This window comes from Saccopteryx bilineata, chromosome 1, assembly GCF_036850765.1.
Source record: "Saccopteryx bilineata isolate mSacBil1 chromosome 1, mSacBil1_pri_phased_curated, whole genome shotgun sequence".
In the NCBI taxonomy this organism is placed as follows: Eukaryota; Metazoa; Chordata; class Mammalia; order Chiroptera; family Emballonuridae; genus Saccopteryx; species Saccopteryx bilineata.
Window position 1 is genome coordinate 63,986,647 of NC_089490.1, and position 21,091 is coordinate 64,007,737.

The following is a 21,091-nucleotide window of genomic DNA, read 5'->3' on the forward strand; positions in this document are numbered from 1 at the left end:
TTTTATTAAAGTGAGGATAAATAAAATGCATTTGTTTCTTTGAACGTTTATGGTCTAGACATGTCTTCATTCTCAAGTGAACCAAAACAGCAAACAAACAAGACTTTTGGAAACAGGAAATAAATTTAAAAAGGCATGATGAATGAGAAGATAGAGAAAAAATGGTTTGGAAAAATAAAAAGCAGAAACATGTAATTCATGTTTTAAGCTATCATATTTATGAAATTAAAAGTAGCTTTAAATAATTCAGTAGAGGCGAACAGTGAAGGGGAAAGGATAAAAATATAGACGAAAGGTTGGCCACTGTGAAACATAGATGAAATGTGGCATTATGTATTAAACAGAATGCTTTGTCAAGAAAAAGAAACTGCTTATTCATGTTACAACATGAAGGAATCTCCAAAATACTATGCTAAGTGAAAGAAGCCAAATACAAGACCACAGATTGTACAATTCCATTTATATGGAATGTCCAGAGAAGGCAAATCCATAGATATACAAAGTAAATTAGTAGTTTCCCTGGGGCTGAGTGAAAACTGGGATTAACTGTACATAGGGAGGAGCCCTACACCAAAGTGATAAAAGGTTTGAAAACTGAATTATGGTGATGGATGCACAACTCAGCAATGTGTTGTCCTTTCCCCCTCTCTAGCCCAGGGTGCTCAGGCTCCTCCTGTTCTTTAGGTTCTTGCTCTACACCCCACCTCTCATAAGACAAAGAAACCGACACTAGTCATTTGCAATTGTCATCCAGTTGCTTTAACATAAATGGGTGCTGGCTAAACCTGTCACCATTAGAAGTACAGAAAAAGTATGTCTGGGCTCTAGAACCCAATAGACTTGAGTTGTTGAACATTGGTTCTATCTCTTAGTTATGATGCTAGTCAAGTCAATGTCTTTGAGCTTCTGTTTTCTCAACAATAAAAGGGAGATGCTTACATTTTCCTCAGTTAATATTTACAGGGTTCCTAAGTCAAAACCAGACTTTTTCTTTAACACTACAAAGGAACAGTAAGTGCTTGGAGTTGGTTATGAACCAGTGTAACGAGATGCACTACTCATTTCTCTCACAATTAACCATGAAGAATAGCAAACAGGTCCTAACACAAACTTTAATTTTATGAAAACATTATGTAAGGTGGACAGCAATGGGGGAAGGTCATGTGAGACACCAGACCCGGGAACTTGGCTAGAACCGCCCACACCCATGCACGCCAAAAGAAACTTCCCAGGAGTCCTTTGGAAAGGAGCGACCCTCTGCCAGCCAGTGAGATTTCACCAAGGAATTCCAATATATCACTCAGGCATATGACCTCCCTTGGCATGATCTCTATATTATTATGTCTTCTACCCTTACCCCCGATGAACGGGACCAAATCTGGATGGCGGCGCGAGCTCATGCAGATAAGGTCCACGCCTCAAACCCTCAAATGCTGGTGGGCCCAGAGGCAGTCCCTGACACAGACCCCAACTGGAATTACCAGACGGAACAAACAGGTAGGAGACAAGACCAAATGATTGAATGTCTTATAGCTGGCATGCAGGATGCAGCACAAAAGGTAGTTAACTATGACAAATTAAGGGAAATTACTCAAGGACCTGAGGAAAATCCGGCTCTCTTCTTAAATCGCCTCACTGACACTATGGTCCTCCATACTCGTTTAGACCCTCTTTCCAGTGCCGGGGCCACTGTATTAGCTACTCACTTTATTTCCCAATTGGCCCCGGACATTTGGAGGAAACTTAAAAAGGCGGAAGAGGGCCCCCAAACTCCTATCCGAGACCTGATGAACACAGCATTTAAGGTTTTTAATAGTCAAGAGCAACAGGCCAAGGCTGATTGCCGGGCCTGCATGCAGCAGAAGGTATCACTCTACACCCTGGCTCTTGTGGCAGCCCTAAGGCCGGCAGAGCAACAGGGGCAAGGCACAGAAGGTGCTCCACCTAAGTCTGAGCCACAAAAATGATCTTCATCAGGAGCTTGCCTTAAGTGTAGCAAGGAGGGTCACTGGTCCCAGCAGGGCTCCTGCCCGCAGCTGCCCACTGAGCCCTGCCCTGACGGCAAATAGTCCGGTCAGTGGCGAGCAATTGCCCCCTTTTGGCAGCAGGCTCATCCTCAGCGTCTCTACGTGGAGGACAAGCCAGATGAGAGGCCAAGCCAGCCAGACAGGCCTTCCGCTTAAAGTCCTAGACATCATGGACGACTGACACGGCCTGGACTCGGAGACCCCCATCACCCTCACCAAACCCCAGAGTAATGCTGCAGGAATGGGTAAGTCCATCTCATTTCTTGTGGACACAGGAGCTGCCTTCTCTGTTTTGCCATCACACTCTGGACCTCTAGTTCCCTCACAGGTCTCGGTTATGGGAGTGGATGGGACCCCTTCCTTTCCCTTTCTTATGCCACTCCTGACATGCAGTTTTGCCTCAAGCTTGCCCCCATACAGGACCGCTGACAGTCAGAACCACTGGGCCCTACCCATCTCCAGCTCACCAAAAGGCTGGACCCTGCAGATCCACCTATTACTCCTCTTTTTTAAATCCTTACAGGACTGCATCCGCGAAGTTTCTCAAGTCACGGTCAAACAAATGTCCCTCACGATTCCTCTCAAAGCCACCACCTTCTGATCTCCCTTCCCCACACGCCTCTAATCAGCAGAAAGTAGTCAGATGAATAAGTGGCGCCTCTAATTAACACAAAAGATCGGAATGTAAGGTGGACAGCAATGGGGGAAGGTCACGTGAGACACCAGCCCTGGGAACTTGGCTAGAACCGCCCACACCCATGCACACCAAAAGAAACTTCCCAGGAGTCCTCTGGAAAAGAGCGACTGTCTACCAGCCAGTGAGATTTCACCACATCATATCAACTCGCCTCCACCCTAGAGACCTTTTAAATATTCCCCACACGGTCACCGCATGCGACTTCCCTGGACTCTGTCCCCAGGGCCAGAGAACATCGTAGGGTAGGATGCGCTGTACTAAATAAAGCCTTTATTATTCCACACTTCGTGGCTACGCCCTTCCTTCTTCCTCGGTGGGGGAAAAATACTTTACACATTAGGTTAAGAAGGTATGGATGGAGACTCTCCTTACCATTCTGTATTACTATGAAATAATGATTATGAAGTAATTTACTCTAGTCTTCAAGCATGTATTTACAAATACATCAAAACAAATGGTACTTAATAGTATCCTCTTGTTTCATTTTCCTATTCTCAGGAATGTCCACAGAGGGATTCCAAACATATCTGTGGATTATGCAGTTGTCACAAAAACCGTGTTAAGTACAGTATGTATTACTAATTATGATGCACAAGTGCCACCTAGTGCTGAGATGATGGCTGCTGAGCTTTCAACTTAAAAACATAGGAACAAAATGTGGGCAAATAGGACATGATAAACTTTCTCCCTTTTGCTTAAGAAACCAATTTTTTGGAATACTCTAAAATACAAAACAGGCATATTCATGTAAAGTGAATGATCTTAAAAGCATTAACTCAAGTTAGCACCATAAAGCTATTTTACAAGTATAATAAATCAACAGATCTAAAAATGATAAAAAAAAAAGTCCAAGATGTCCGCCTAGGTTGTGCATGTAAAGCAAATTACATGATAGAAAAAATAATTGCTGTGAATTCAAAGGAGTGAGGTTAGATGTATAGAATCAATATTTAAAGAATTTAAATTTCTGTGTATTGAATGATTCGGGCCACCAATTCCAATATGTGGAGGGGAAGTTTCCCCACATCATGGGGCAATTCTTAGATACCAGTTAGGTGTCCTACAATTTAACTCAATTCTGACACTATGTACCTGAGACAGACAGCATCAGATCCCACAGGTCCCATTTTCAGGTGTGGTCCAAAAGTAACCACATCAACAAAATAAACACAAACAAAAGACATACTTATTGCTCTCCTCAGTCATAAAATTCTGAGATTTTGAGGAGCTGTGAACTGGGAACCCTAGATGAAGACCAAATATATTAAAAACATATAGTTTGGTCATCTGAAAGACCAACTATATAGTTCTTATAAATCACCATATTGCAGTATCAAAAAATGACATTTTTTTCAAATGGCATAAATGTATAAATATTAAGGATGAAAAAAAATACATAAAAAACCCCCTGGTCCCTGACTTTATGGGATGAAAGAGAAAGAGAGAGAAGAAATTACAGACAAAGCAGCAGTACTTACATACTTTTTTAAACACTAGCCAAAGGTGAAAGCATATGATAGTGGCTAAACAACCTCCCCTTCCCCTTCTGGGACGGGTTTAGGGATTGAGGGTAGAAAGAATTTATCTCCTACTTCTCAATGAGATCCCCTGGAGGGGGCAACCTCAGAGAATATTCTTTGCCAACATGGGAAGCAACAAATGAGTAAATGGCAAGGAAGATAGAAGGTGGAGGCCCTACTCAGGGTCTCTGAAGCCCCAACAGAACATGGAAATGATACAGAAAGACTTGTGCCAAGAGAAAAGCAAGGTAACAAGAAAATTCAAGAATCTTCTGACTGCAAGAAGGAGGCTGTTGTTGGGCAGAGTTTTGGAACGTCTATCAGATGGAAGACATCTCAAATACAGGGGGTTAAATGTAGAGCTCAGCTGATCATGAAAGCCTAAGGGGAAGGCCTAATCAGCAAGCAGGGAGAAACGGGGTAAGGCCTCCTGCTTTCAAGAGGTGAATGTGAGGTTTATGCCAAGAGAACAATAAACCCCATTTGTTATTCCTTAAACCAGTATTTCTTGAATGTCTTTGGGATATCAGAAATATAGTAGTAAATAACACAATATCCCTGATCTACACGGAACATACTTTCAATTAAGTATGAAGACAGTCAATACACAAAAAGATCTGAATAAAAAAAATAACAGGCCCTGGCCTGATAGCTTGGTTGGTTAGAGCATTGTCTTAATCTACAAAGGTTGTGGGTTCAATCCTTGGTCAGGGCACAAACAGGAACAGATTGATGTTTCTGCCTCTCTGTCTCCTTTCCTCTCTCCCTAAAAATCAATCAATCACTCAATAAAAAATAACATTGTAAAAAAATACCATGTAGAAAAAAACAGGGTAATATAACAAAGATTAGTGGAAACTTCAAGCAAGATAGTATGGGAAGGCCAGCTGAGGTTACTAACTTGATATTTGAATGACACAAGGGACCAACTAAGGAAGTGGAAAGAATTACAAGTGGTCCCTCATCTATCGTGGAGTTTAAATTCCAGAACCCTGCCCCCTCATAGGCAAAAATCCATGAAGTAGCAACCATATATTCCATTTTATTATTTATATATATTTTAAGGCTTTAAAAACCATTGCCACACTTTTATAAATCTTTCCCACACTTATTATTTCTTTTTTGTGTGGCAGAGACAGACAGAGAGAGAGAGAGAGAGAGAGAGAGAAAGAGGGACAGATAGCAGATAGGGACAGACAGGAAGTGAGAGAGATGAGAAACATCAATTCTTCGTTGCGGTTCCTTAGTTGTTCATTGATTGCTTTCTCATATGTGCCTTGACCGGGGGCTACAACAGACCAAGTAACCCCTTGCTCGAGCCAGAGACCTTGGGTCCAAGCTGGTGAGTCTTGCTCAAACCAGATGAGCCGGTGCTCAAGCTGGCGACCTCGGGATCTTGAACCCAGGTCCTCTATGTCCCAGTCCGACACTCTATCCACTGCGCCACCGCCTGGTCAGGCATCCCACACATTTACTTTTCTTATTTTACCACAAAAATAATTTAAAAACAAATATATAAAAATATCTATATCTATATACCGCAAAATCCCGTGATATAGCGAAAAATCTGCAATACAGTGAGACCGTGAAAAGTGAACTGCGGTATGGTGAGAGACTACTGTAATGGAAAGGTCCTAAGGGGAGGAAAAAACCCTCATTCCCTATTTGACCATATTTGAACATAACATCATCTATAGGCTGGGTGCTATCCTCAAGGTATAGGAGTAAACAAATCAAAATCTTTGCTTTTACTACTTATATTCTCATGAAGGGAGACAAATGAAAAAACAGGATATATAAGAAAAATGTATAATTTTTAGAAAAGCGGAATGTATGTGTTTTTGTGTATACACATATGCAACCCCTACCCCAATTTTAAACAGTGCAGTCCTACAAGGGCTCACTGAGAGAAAGGACATTTCAGTGATGACCCAGAGAAAGAGTGATCATTCAGTGTGGGCAGTGTGTAGTGGGTGAAGAGTGAAGCAAAATAAGGCTGGACAGATAGGCAGTCTAGATCCTGAATGGCTCTCTGTACCATAAAAAGGAGTCTGAATTTCAGTCTAAGTGCAATCAGAGGAATTTAAGGAGAAAAGATGTGATAGGATTTCACATTTTAAAAATCATTCTAGCCTGACCTGTGGGGGTACAGCAGATAAAGCATCAACCTGGAATGTTGAGGTTGCTAGTTCAAAACCCCAGGCTTGCTCTGCTCAAGGCATATATGGGAGTTGATGCTTCCTGCTCCTCCCCTCTTTTCTCTCTTTCCCCTCTCTAAAATGAATAAAAACAAAATCTTAAAAAAAAAATTCTAGCCTTTTTTTTTGGGTATTTTTCTGAAGTGAGAAGCGGGGAGGCAGAGAGACAGACTCCCGCATGCGCCCGACTGAGATCCACCTGGCATGCCCACTAGAGGGCAATACTCTGCTCATCTGGGCCTTTGCTCCATTGCAACCAGAGCCATCTAGCACCTGAGGCAGAGGCCATGGAGCCATTCTCAGCACCCAGGCCAACTTAGCTCCAATGGAGCCCTGGCTGCAGAAGAGAAGAGAGACAATGAGAAAGGAAAGGGGGAAGAGTGGAGAAGCAGATGGGCGCTTCTCCTGTGTGCCCTGGCCAGGAATCAAACCCAGGACTTCCACATACTGGGCTGACGCTCTTTTGCTGAGCCAACTGGCCAGAGCCATTCTAGCCTTTTTGTGTGTGTGAAAGAGGGACAGACAGGCAGAGGAGAAATAGATGAGAAGCATCAATTCTTCATTGTGCCACCTCAGTTGTTCACTGCTTGCTTTCTCATATGTGCCTTGACCAGGGGTCTACAGCAGAGCAAGTGACCCCTTGCTCAAGCCAGCCACCATGGGATTATATCTGTGATCCCACATTCAAGAGAGCAAACCTGCGTTCAAGCCGGTGACCTCGGGGTTTTGAACCTGGGCCCTCTGCATCCCAGTCTGATGCTCTATCCACTGCACCACCACCTGGTCAGGCCATTCTAGCTCTTATGTAAAGAATGGATTGGAGGGGTGCTAGAGTATAAATGGAGAGACCAGGTAGGAGGGCTAATTAAAACAGCAGCTCAAGCAAGATAGAATAGCTGTGAGGACAAGATTGATGGTAGTGCAGAAAAATGGGCATGTCTGGGATATGTTTTATAGGCAAAGTCAAAAGAACCTGCTGATTGTTTGGAGACAGAACTGGTGGAGAGAAAGATATAATTAGCCAACAGTTTAATGAAGGATAAGAAACAATCAGACAAGCAAGAGATTTAAAAAATAACATAGTTCTTTCTGTTTTAGTCATACAGAGTTTAAGATGTCTATTAGCTGGTAGAAACATCACGAAAAAAAGTGGAAACAGGAGTCAAAAAGAAGTCAGGCAGGAGATAAGAACTTAGGAGAGTCATCAGCACAATTTAGTTGGTATTCTAGTCTATCAATTGGATGAGGTCACCAAAAAATAACATGTAAATATTATGCCCCAAAACTGAGCCTAGAAGGACTTCATTTTAAACACAAATAGAGGAGAAAGAACCAGCAAAAAGTCAGGAGGCAGGCAAACCAAGAGAATGTCACAAGAAGCCAAGAAACCAGATATAAAAATAGCAACAGCATTCAGCCAATGGCTCTCAAAGCCTGATCTCTGGTTCAGAAGCATCAGTATCACCTGGAAATCTGTGAGAAATAGAAAATCTCGGTTCCAATCCCAAATTATTGTTGGGATGGGCCAAACAATCTGTGTTTAACCAAGCTCTTCAGGTGATTTTAATGTTTGAGAACAGCTGTATTAGGTTATATTAAAAACATAGTAACAGTGAGACACGATACTTCAGTGGAAACCATCACACATATTGATGCAGAGGCCATGTTGTTGATATTATTTATGGGAATTCTGCAGTGCACTGAGATGCCATCTTGGGCAGGAAGAAAGAAAAAGAATTCTTGTGAGCAAACCAATGTTTTTCTTGAGCACATAATAGATCAATAGAAATGAATGGCACAGACAGCAAACTGACACACAAGGGCAACTGAGGTAAATAATGGAAAACCTAAAGTCAAGCTACAAAACTCTGAAAGGAAGTTACTTTTTACCTACTACCAAATTTCTAGTTCAAGTTCACAAATCAAATATGCTTTCCAGATTGCATTCATATATGAATAATACAAGTTTCTTTGATAAGTTTTCCTAACAATTATTTTGAACAACTTTCTCCAAGGATCAATTTTCACCAAGAGTGTGAAAAAGGGCTCACATCCAAATGACAAGTGATCTCCCCCATCACACACATCCAACTAAAATGGTGAACCTAGCCTGGCCTGTGGTAATGCTGTGGATGAAGTGCTGACCTGGGATGCTGAGGTAGCTGCTAGGAGACCCTGGGCTTGTCAGGTCAGAGCACATGTTAGAAGCAACTGTGAGTTGATGCTTCCTGCTCCCACCTACCCCGCCTTTCTCCCTCCTCTCTCTAAAATCAATAAATAAAATCCTTAAAAAAAAGTAAATAAAAATAAAATGGTGAACCTAAGAATAATATTTCAGATAATTGTCACAATCCCTCATCTGTAAAAATAGAAGAAAAGAGGAATTCAAAGGGGGCTTTGGTTTTAAAGAAGTCAATTTAGAAATATTTTCTTATAAATTTGTTTTCTTTCTTTCTCTTTCTCTCTCTCTCTCTCTCTCTCTCTCTCTCTTTCTTTCTTTTTTTTTTTTTGTGAGACAGAGTCAGAGAGAGGGACAGATGGGCAGGAATGGAGAGAGATGAGAAGCATCAAGTCTTCATTGCAGTTCCTTCAGTTGTTCATTGATTGCTTTCTCATATGTGCCTTGACCGGGGGCTACAGCAGAGCGAGTGACCCCTTGCTCAAGCCAGTAACCTGGGGCTCAAACCAGTGACCCTTAGACTCAAGCCAGCAGCCATGGGGTCATGTCTATGATCCCACGCTCAAGCCAGTAACCCCACACTCAAGCTGGTGAGCCCGCACTCAAGCCAGATGGGTCCACGCTCCAACAGGTGACCTCAGGGTTTTGAACCTAGGTCCTCCACCTCCCAGTCCGATGCTCTATCCACTGCACCACCACCTGGTCAGGCAAATGTTTTCTAAATTAAAATGTTCTTAGATCAATTCTTTTACAATACGTATCTCCCCTACTCCCCCACTCGCCATGGGTTAATTTCCTCTTGGTTTTGGGTCCACAACTTTAATCTCATATAGTAGTAAAGCAGATTTAAATTTAATTTAATAAAAAATGTAACACAATTTTAAGAAATGGTGCATATAATATTTTCACGCAATTAGTATTAAAAGGCACAAAATCAAAATCAGAATTTTGGGTGTATGTGTGTGAAGAAAGCAACTCCTTAAAAAACTGATTCCTTAGGATGGAAGACTACTCCTTTCCTTCATCCAAATCAGGTTATTAAAAACAAAAACACCTAAACAAAACTGAATGGAAAGGGATGTATGCCCTTGTGCTTTTAATTTACTATGACATAATTCTTTTTTTTAACTTTTATTCTTTAATTGAATTGGGGTGACATTGATTAATAAAATTATATAGGTTTCAGCTATATATTTCATTACTCATCATCTGTATACTGTATGGTGCGTTCATCACCCCAAGCCAAGTCTCTCTCTATCACCATTTATCCCCCTCTAGCTTTCCCCACCTCCCATTTCTCTTTCCCTCCTGTAATCACCACACTTGAAATAATTCGTCTTCATTGTCCCCCATTTATGTTATTTTTAGTTCAGTGACTATAGCTATCAGTTTGGTTTGGCGCTGTTCTATGAACTATGGCAATGAACCTTGGCTACGCTGCCATTAGGTTGGCTAGAAATTTGGAACATGATAGAACAGGCATATATCTTACATTTATTAGTTAGAACTTGGAGCCTCCAACTATTTCAGAACTTCAAAATCTATTAATAAACTGTGGCAGAGTAGAACTGCCATCTGCTGACAAGACAGACTTGATAACACAAAAGATTAAAACTTTCTTTTGAATTTTTTCATTCAGTCTTTTTAAGCCTGCCATAAGACATCTGGGCCATTGAATAGGTCTTTTTTTCAAATAATATACTCGTATCATCTTTTAAGCTATACATGCACAATATAAAAATTATCGCTGGGCTACCTCTTCACTGTGATGACAATTCCACATCTGCTGAAACCAATGATCACTACGTTTCACATAGAAAAGCTTATTAATAATTTTGAATATCCATAGTTAAATACTGACTAACAAACCTATGGACTCACTTTATTCAGGCCACTATGAATTAGGTTTTTCTTATTATCAGTTGCCGACATACTCATAACCTACAACTATAAAATGCACATCACTTTCAAAATTCTATATATATTTCCCTTTAAAACAGGGGTCTCAAACTCGCGGCCCGCATGCAGCCCGCTAAACAATTTTGTGCGGCCCGCAGACTAATTCACGGGCTTACTTAATTTTATCCAAAATATTTTGAACTTCGTGGATTAGTCTGTGGGCCGCACAAAATTGTTTGGCGGGCCGCATGCGGCCCGCGGGCCGTGAGTTTGAGACCCCTGCTTTAAAACAAAGCTTTACATAATATGAAGCTTAAAAACATATAAATGGTGCAGTGATTATATGTGCCTTGCTCATATATCATACTTGAGGTCAACACTAAGTCTTCCTTTTAAAAAGCACCCATGTCACTTATGGTCTATTTAGCATTTTAGTAAAGGCCCACTGATACCTGGCTCACAGCACCTGACCCCTGCTAAACAAAAGTATTTGCTAGGTATAACATAGACTGTTATAGAGTCAACATTTACAAGGATCAGATTTAATTTCTAGTATAAATGCTGCTTTAGCCAAATCACTAACTAATCTTAACCTCTGATTTTATCACATGTAATATAACAAGCATTAAATGTTCATGATTATGCTGTTATAACTTCATTTACTCATTCAACTTCTAGGTGTTAGGTATTCGAGTTACAAGTGTCAATAAGGCATATTACATTTTGCTGGGGAATACACAATTTTGGTTACTGGTAAGTACCACAAGGATGAATAGAAGTGACCTAGGTTGCTCAGGTAAGCTTCTCTCATTTGAGGTAGGACTTGAATGGTGAGAAGGAGCCAGTTGTGAAGTTCTGGAAGAACGTTCATCCTAGGCAGAGAAACAACTGCAAAGAATTCATCTTAGTGCCTTTCCCATTCTACAGTACTTATTTTATTCAAAATCTAGTTTCAAACTCTTTTCCACTCAATGGAGCCTCATGTGATTAAACCTACTTTCAAAGTATAGCTTAAGTGCTCAATTAACATTATATTCATAGCTTTAAATTTGTGGTCCTAAAAATGCAATTTTTTTCTCTTTTAAAAAAATTTTTTTATTGACTGATTTTATATAAAGAGAGAGAGAAAGAGACAAAGAAAAGCATCAGTCTGTTCCTGTATGTGCCCTGATTGAGGCTCAAACCCACAACCTTTGCGTATTGGGACGATGCTTAACCAACCGAGCTATCTGGCCAGGGCTAAAAATGTAATTCTTATTTATTTATTTACTTATTTCAGTGTGCGGGTGTGTGTGCGCGTGGGGGGGGGGGGAAGAGAGAGAGAGAGAGAGAAAGAGAGGAGAGAGAGAGAGAGAGAGAAGGAGAATGGAGAAATGTGAAGCATCAACTCCTAGTCGCAGCACCAGGGGGCTCCAGCTGAACCAGTGACCCCTTGCTCAAGCCAGTGACCTTGGGCTTCAAGCCAGCAACCTTTGGGATCAAGCTAGCGACCATGGGACCACGTCAATGATCCCATGCACAAGTCAGCGACCTCATACTCAAGCTGGTGAGTCTGTGCTTAATCCAGATGAGCCTGTGTTCAAGCTGGGCAACCTCAGGGTTTCAAACCTGGGACTTCAATGTCCCAGGTTGATGCTCTGTCCACGGTACCACCACTGGTAAGGCATAAAAATGTAATTTTTAATTGTTCTGTGTTTATTCTAGTCTCACAAGTCAACATTTTTTAAATGTTTATTTTATTGGTTTTAGAGAGAGAGGAAGAGAGAAAGAGAGAGACAGGAACATCAATCTGTTCCTGTATGTGTCCTGACTGGGGATCGAACTGGTAACCTCTGCACTTTGGAACTATGCCCTAACCAACTGAGCTACCCAGCCAGGGCCACAAGTCAATATTTTTTAAGAAAAGCATTCTAGGATTCTTCTACTTATTTTCCTCAGCACCTTAGAAGTACTGTGCAGGGAGAAGAATGTTTATTAAGGGCTCAGGACCAATTATTATAAAGGAAATCAGTATTTTTGCTTCCTCGTCCTCAAAATAAGGTTTCATTATAGAGTAGTTTAGAGAGAACTAAAGAAACATTGTAAATCTACCATAAGAACTGACTCAGGAGTGAGAAATCTCAAATTCCACTACCAACTCTACCATTTAGTTAGACATAAAGCTTCTAACCAATAAAAGTCATTGATCAGTATCTATAAAATGGGGATATCACTTGCCTTGTCTAACCGGGATTAGCTGGTTTAACTACATTCCACGGGAGATCACGATCACTGCCCTTAAAGCTCATTGTAGAAACAGAGCATAAATACTAGAAACAATAAATGTGTTTTTATTTTAGAATTGGAAGATAACTTAAAAATTATCTTGTTCAATCCTTCATTTCACGTGAGAAATCAAGAGACCCTAAAAAATGAGGTGACTTGTTCAAAATTAGAAATACATTATGGCTGCATCAGTATGACATCTAAATTTTTTAAATACCCAGCTCAGTATACCACGATGCCTTTACCACTTGTTGCAAGCTCGTTCCCAAAGTACCTACCTTACAACTTATTCTAACATTTTCCACACATAAATCCAGATGGTAAAAACTAAATGACTTAAAAGAAAGAAGTACCTATGTAGACTTCTAAGGCTAAAACCTTTTCTAATTTGATATCAGAATTGAATTGAGATGCCACACTGCTGTTACTGAGTCACAATATCAGGAATGCAAGGGTTAAAAAAATCAGCTAATGCCTCAAACATGTGCATCTACTAAATGGTTGCATATCTGCCCTGTGGTTGGAATGTTTTTCTTATATAGTCTCGAATTGATACAATGTTGATTTAGTTAGTGTTATTTGATTAATACAGAATATGATTTTCTTTTACTTATAGGAATATATATACATGTTCATATAAAATATTGAAAGCAATGTAAAATACTTTTTGTTTCTGGTCTTTTTGTTCTTTTATTCATGATTTTAACCTATTAAAAAACTAAATGACTGCCTAATATTAGAAATTTTTATTTAGAAACAAAACTCTACTTCTCACCACTGTCCTAAATATACCAAAGAAAGGTTGAAACATTATCTAAACGAAAAGAGGGGTCTTTAGAAACTTAAAAACCTATCAGAAGTTAAATGACTTTGGGGGAAGAGCAATAAAATGTCTCTTAGTAACTTTCATTCCTCCAGGAAGCAAGAATGTAAAATGCTTTAGAAAGTAGTGTGTAAAAACTAAGGTTGTAAGGATCAAATGATGTAAGTATGTGAAAGCATCTGGTAGACCATGAAGTACAAGTTATTATTATATAACAATTTGTAGTCTACAAGCATGACAGTTTGCCACAGAGTAGACGTAAATGCTTATTTAAAAACTGCAATTCTTTTATACTGACTCACTGAGTTTTTATTCTTAAAAAAGAAAGAATGTTAACCAGAAAAATTAGATCAACTATCCACTTCTGAAAAAGGAATTTATTATAGCCCCAATAGAAAGAAGAAGAAAAAAGCCACCTACACAGGAAAAAATTCCCCTCTCTTTTCAAAATACAGGTCCTTCTTTTAGCCATGTGACCTTAAAGCAGGTCACTTCCTCTCTGAAAGTTTCCTAGTAATATGTGTCAGACACTGAGTTTGGGGTTTTGCATATTGCCTAACAGGATCTGTTATACAGATAAAATAAAATAAAATTACCCTTATTGTATAGTTAAGGAAACTAAAGCTGAAAGGGGTTATCAAACTTGCTCCAAATCATACAGCTATTAAGTGGCATAGCAGATATATGATATATTGGATCTTTCTCTAACTCCAAAGGCTCCGCTCTTCCTACTTACACTATCTTGTAAAATAGGGTTGTTTTCAGTGATTTCTAAGATTACTTTACAAAATAAAAATTATGTAACCCATTATTCTTCAGAACATGCACAGAAAAAAAACCTTATTTGTTAAGTGATAATTATCTCACTACTTTTAGCTTGCCAGTACCTAAAAATAATTTAGGATTTTTAAAGAAGTCCTAACTGAGTTTATGATACAGGACATACAGGGTTCTTCATGGTATTTGCAATGCAAAGTACTTAATAATTTTGAAAATGATGAATAAATAATAACCGATTGATACTACTTTCAACCAAAGTTTTAATACTATACAAAGTGATTCTTTAAATTATATGTACACAGTTTTTACCTTTCTAACTGCTATGGTCCTTAGAACCAATCTACTCTGTGAATCTGAAAAGGAGTAATGTACTAAACACGCATGATTTCCTTGCTCTTGTCTAAACTAACTTAAATTACTACAGACCAGAGAATGGATTCGGGTTTTCTAACAGCGATTTCTGGTCTGTTGTTATATTCCAGTTGTCACGGAAGTCATTCGTTATCTCTTCAGAATATGCAACTTGAAACAGCTTTTCGTCGTAACCAGTCTACACTCTACTAATGTTGAAATTCATTTAATTAGCCCAGCTGGAGGCAGAACATTTAATATTATGACTACTGCTCTGTAGTAAAGGCGAAACAAACCAACCATATTCGGGGAAACGCTGTTATATATGATGATGTATTAATTTACCTAGCATGTACCGAGCACACATTAGGTTCCAGGAAGAGAGAGATGTCGATCCTCACAGCACAATCCGTTGCCCTTAAGGACGCCGCGCCTCAGTGAACTAAACCTCCAAAACGGCTACGGTCTTTGACGAATTCACTACTCACAGAGAAGGGAACTGGTGGGCCACCTTGTCTCACCAGTATACCTTCCTGTTGATGACCCAAACCAGATACACGAGTGTCAAATCCAACTCAAGAATGTTAAGTGAGGCAAAAAGAGAGACACCTCGGAGCAGCTGAAGGCGGAGAGTTCCGTCTACACCCGGTCTCAGCAGGGCGTCGGGGACTCCCGTGTGAACCCCGGGGCCCCAGAATCCCACCGGCCGACAGGCGCCCTCAGAGTTGGGACCAGGAGGAGGCGGGACAGGCCGGGACCCGCACATCCGTGCCGGGCTTCGCTCACCTCTTCCACCTCGATCTCCTTGTAGTCGATCTCTTCAAAGTTGAGGACTTGGGAGGGGGCTTCGATCATGTCACTGGCCGAAGACGAGGAGGAGGAGGAAGCGGCGGAGGTTGTAGACATGATCCCTCGTGGAGCCCGGGTGGCCCGGGGAGGCTGCCGCCCGGACACTCCGGGGGAGACCCGCGCCCACCCGCCTCCGGACCGACCTTCAGTCTGGAGCCACGGCGATGCGTGGAGGAGGCAGGGCAGCGGCCACAGCCGAGTCCCCGCTCCGGCTGGGCTGCGTCTTCCGCCGCCGGGCCCCGCCCACTGTACTTCCGATTCCGGCCTGAAATCGGAAACAGGAGGAGGGCCTTGAGCTCAAGGGAAGGGAGGGGAGAATTTGGTAACTGAGACTGAGTAAGGAAGGACAGTTTGGGGGAGGTGGGGGAGGGTAAGAGGCTAACTCGGATCTGTGGAACAAATTTCGCGAGATCTTTGTTAAAGTGCTTCAGCAACCGGATGATACCGCGAGAGCTGACCCTCTGACGTACTTAAAATGCGCGAACGGAAGTCGCGCAGAGCGCGTTGGAATGTCATTGCGGTTGGTCCTTTAGGAACCCGCGGGAAAGATGAAAGCTATGGTTTCAAATCTGCTTCGTGAGCTATGTTATAGACCCATTTCCGTTTCTTTTAGTGACCTGCAGCATTCGGTGGTAGTGTTGGGCTTTTTGTCTGGGCGCTTACTTTTTAGATTCGCGCTAAACTAAGCTCAACTATTTTCTTAAGAAGCCTTTGAAACGTTTCCCTCAATGTGATGTATAGAAAGAAGCAGTTGTACATGACAATGAGGAATTCTAAAGAAAAGTACCCTATACAGTGATACCAACATAAGTTGTTTTTTTTTTTAAGATACGAGCTGCGACTTGGTCCGTATTTTTGTTTGAGATCCGAGGGAAATTCTGAGATACCAGTCGTGATTCGGGAAGCTGCTGCTAGTTGGCGCGTTGGCGCACGGCCTGGTATTGGCAGTTTGATATACTAATTGACTGACTTATGAGCTCTGTTACAGAATGAATTAAATTCGAATCTTAAGGTACCACTGTATATAGAGCGAGTCAGAGCATGTGTGGTAAGGTACGGAAGAATTGCAAAAATTAATATTAATATTTTAGAAGGAAGAGTCAGGTTTCTTTCCCCCTCTTTTTTATGGAAAAAATGAGGGAGAAGAAGGTAGGAGCTTCCTGGCTTACAAGGACAAACTCTGTACTGAGATAAGAAACCCTTTTTACTAAGAGGCTTAAAAGGCATTTTATGATTTAGGCCAAGCATTCAGAGAGTTTTTTTGTAAATATAATTTCTACACTTGTGCATGATTTATACCAGCTCAAGATGGCCAATCACATTCATGCTTAGGAAGGGCTATTATATTGTAAGTAGAGAGGTTATTTTTTTTTATTACTAATTTTAATGGGGTGACATTGATAAATCAGGGTACATATGTTCAGAGAGAACATCAGGTTATTTTGACATTTGATTATGTTGCATTCCTATCATCCAAAGTCAAATTGTCTTCCGTCACCTTCTAACTGGTTTTCTTTGTGCCCTTCCCCTCTCCCAATTCCCTCCCTCTCCTCCCCCCACCCCATAATCACCACCCTCTTGTCCATGTCTCTGAGTCTCATTTTTATGTCCCACCTATGTACGGAATCATATAGTTCTTATTTTTTTTCCTGATTTACTTATTTTGCTCAGTATAAGGTCCACCCATGTTGTTGTAAATGATCTGATGTCATCATTTTTTATGGCTGAGTAGTATTCCACAGTATATATGTACCAAAGCTTTTTAATCCACTCGTCCACTGACGGACACTTGGGCTGTTTCCAGATCATCGCTATTGTGAACAATGCTGCCATAAACATGGGGGTGCATTTCTTCTTTTGAATCAGTGCTATGGTGTTCTTGGGGTATATTCCTAAAAGTGGGATTGCTGGGTCAAAAGGCAGAGGTTTTTGTACTAGGCTTTGAATGGAACGAGGAAGGGGAGTTGGACACCCTCTCTTCCCACACTTGTGAGAAAGAAGGTAAACAGCTAGCCAGGAATACAGGAGAAGGAAGAAAGACTTAAGCAGCCCTTTCCTCTCCCCTTTCTTTCTCCTTAATGAGATTTACAAACGCTTATCCTCTGACATCATGTAAGCCCCCTCTCATTCTGAAATCATGTGATTGATGTATGTACCTCTAGACAAAGGTACAAGACCACTCCCCCTCCTTTCCCCCCAACCTCTATGTGATCAAGTGTATATAACTAACCTCAGAGCTATAGTCAATGCTACACGATTTGGGTTAGCTATACCTCGTGTAAGGCATATACAGCCAGCTTAGTAATAAATCTCCTTTTAAAAACTCTTCTGTATCCTGCCTTGATGTCTCTACATAACCCGTGGAATTAAGGTACGATACATTACAACACATGTAACCTGAATAACAACATGTAGGCTGAGTGTTCAAGGATCAGAAGTTAATATTAAATAAGGTAGGTATTTATAATTTGACATAGTTTGTTGTGTTCAACTGAAGTTATGGGTTGCATTATAAGATGACCAATTGTCCTCCTTCAGGGAGAATAGTCCTTTTGTAAGTTCTGTTCTCCCTTGAAAAGTGTCCTCCTACATGTCCTCTTTTTGATATTGGAAGACTGATCTGTAAATGTCTGTATTTGATCTATGCAGAGTCAATCCATTGCATGTGATGTGATGTATTTGTATCTAAATGAGTACTTTTTTCTTATAATTATTATTAAAAATTAATAGGCATGTAAGCATAATTATAATATAAAATATTGCAAATGTTTTTATTATGCATTTATCATATAGTGTATTGTTTCAATGAATAAAATGTTTCTTTTATTTACAATAGTGTTTACTTCAATTTATTTTTGTCTTCCTTTTCATTGTAAAAAAGTTGGTCACCTTAATTAATAGTACACAGAGTGTGGAGGAGCACCATGCTAGATGCTTCACATTTATAATTTAATCATTAACAGTACCCTTGAAAATTATATATTCTTTTTGCTATCTTCAGAACAAGAGAAAATAGATTCAAAGACTAAAATATTAAACAAATAAAAAATTTGCTATTTTTTCCTGTATAAGATGCTCCCGTGTATAAGGCACACCTTAATTTTGGCGCTCGAAATTTGAAAAAAAACAATAAACGCGAAAACAGAAAATGCAAGTAAAAAAAATCTACAACAATGAGTGCAAAAACAAGCGTGAAAAAGCGGGAAATACAAGTAAAAAAATTATAACCACTGTGTAAGATGCACCCAGTTTTTAGACCCCAAATTTTTTGAGAAATGGTGTGTTTTGTACATGGGGAAGTACACTAACTTCCAAATCTGAAGTGTTTCTTTGTTTTTTTAAATAAGGTTTTTATTAAGCTAAAATGTTAGCTCCATGTCTTGGAACATGGAGTTTAAATCACAAGAAGCATAGCAAGGTAGAAAAGGCAGCATGTCCATCGTGCAGTTTTGCAAGCATTTTTATACATCAGGTAGGGAGAAGAAAGGTAGTCTTAAAGAATTCACATTAGCTACTGGGAAAGGGGTGAGAGAAGGTGAAGTGAGACCAGCACTTGGATAAGCACTACATCCACATAAAGAAATGCCTGCTCCTGTAGATTGGCTGTGGGCAGCAATCTGGAAAGCCCAGGTGTTAGATGGTGCCTGGCTAAAATAATCTGTGGAAATAGCCACCTGGAAATGAACCCAAAATTCCAACAGGCAATAAAAGGAACGTGAGCAGTGTTTTGTTCGTTGGCCAGCAGCCGTTAACAGGCTGACAGCTCCGTCTCCTCTTACTCCCCAGCTGCTGTAATTTAGAACATCAGACTTTTCTTCTTGTCAAAACAATTATGAACCCCACAAACTAGTAGAATATAAGCCAATGTATGTCCAAGGTGGATAGTATTGCCTGTGTTGTGCTATCAACATAATTTTTAGTTTTAAATTAGCTGTTGTACTTTATTTAGTTTTACTTAAAGCCAAACTGGGAAAGTTAGAATTATAGATGAAGGTTTAAGAACCAAGGATAAAATCCTGTGAATGTCAAATGCTGTCTTAGTAAGAGGTTGAAGAACAGAAGGGAAGAAAGTGAGGGGAAGGGTGATCTGAGTATCACTGGAAGAGAACTTGCCAATTAAGGAGTAGGCAGCCCAATATATGCTGTACAGAATTAAGTTAAATAATTTGGGATTGCAAGTAGAATGTAGGATTTGACAATCAAGAAGTTAGGAATTCCTGGAAAATCTTGTTTTTTTTATTCATAATTCTAGAAACACTCAATGGTAGCTTGGTGAATGGATAAAAGAATGAAAGAATAATTTCTTCTCACAGTACACCCTTCGGATAATTTTACCTAGAGTCTTGACTACCTATGCCACTTTTATGATGATGACTCTCAATCTCTCTTAATGCTTAACATTTCCCCTGAGTTCTGAACCTATTGGACATCTCTATTTAGATGTAGCACCTAAATTTCAAGATCAAATTTAAAAGTTTTCACTTACCACAAACGTGTTCTGTCTGCATTTTCTGTCTCCATGCAGGATCTCATCATCTACTCAGTTGTCCAAGTGAGAAATCAGCTTTATTTCTACATTTAAAATGATGCCTAGTGCACTAATCAAATTGAAGCCGATTAAGTCAATGGGATAGCCATTTTTACATGTTTTTTTCTACTCTCAATTCCCAAGCTAGAATGATCACCGCTTAACCTTGTACTCTCACTCTGCAAATCATTTCTGATTTAACACCTTGCTTTTATTTTTCTGAAGCTGGAAACAGGGAGGCAGTCAGACAGACTCCCGCATGCAGCCCACCGAGATCCACCCAGCACGCCCACCAGGGGGCAATGCTCCGCCCATCCGGGGCGTTGCTCTGTTGTGACCAGAGCCACTCTAGCGCCTGAGGCAGAGGCTATGGAGCCATCCCCAGCGCCCGGGCCATCTTTGCTCCAATGGAGCCTTGGCTGTGGGAGGGGAGGAGAGAGACAGAGAGGAAGGAGAGGGGGAGGGGTGGAGAAGCAGATGGGCGCTTCTCCTGTGAGCCCTGGCCGGGAATCGAACCCAGGACTCCTGCACGCCAGGCCGACGCTCTACCACTGAGCCAACCGGCCAGGGCCAACACCTTGTTTTTAATATAGTGAATGCTGCCAACAGAGAACTCAAGAAATATTTGTTATATGTTATGGATGAATTAGTAGCTTTTGCCAGTCTACCTTTCCCTGGAGTGCAAGAGCTGCTTCCCATACCTTCAGTTTAGCACTAGAATTGTGCTGACAAGGGACTAATCACTACAGCCATGATGCTGTTCTTCTGCTTAACTACCCCGTCCCCCAACATTTTGTTATGAAGAGTATCAAACATATAGAAAATTTTACAGTGAAGACTCATGCATCTGCTATGAAGATTCTACCATTAACATTTTATTGTGCTTGCTTTATCACATATCTGTTCATCAGTCCATCCATTCATCTATAGATAAATCTTTTTTTGTTGTTGGATACATTTTGTAGTAAATTTCCT

General features: G+C 40.5%; 1 protein-coding gene across 2 annotated transcripts in view; it reads right to left on the reverse strand.

Annotated features, from left to right (window-relative positions):
* Window positions 1-15,965, reverse strand: part of MAP3K7 (mitogen-activated protein kinase kinase kinase 7) — a 71,284-nt gene extending 55,319 nt beyond the window's left edge. For both annotated transcript variants that reach the window (XM_066254287.1, XM_066254286.1), the window contains exon 1: window positions 15,526-15,965. In XM_066254287.1, the coding sequence (XP_066110384.1) occupies window positions 15,526-15,645 (120 nt within the window). In that variant the 5' untranslated portion in view covers window positions 15,646-15,965. The remainder of the gene's footprint in view (window positions 1-15,525) is intronic.
* Between the last annotated feature and the right edge of the window lie 5,126 nt (window positions 15,966-21,091).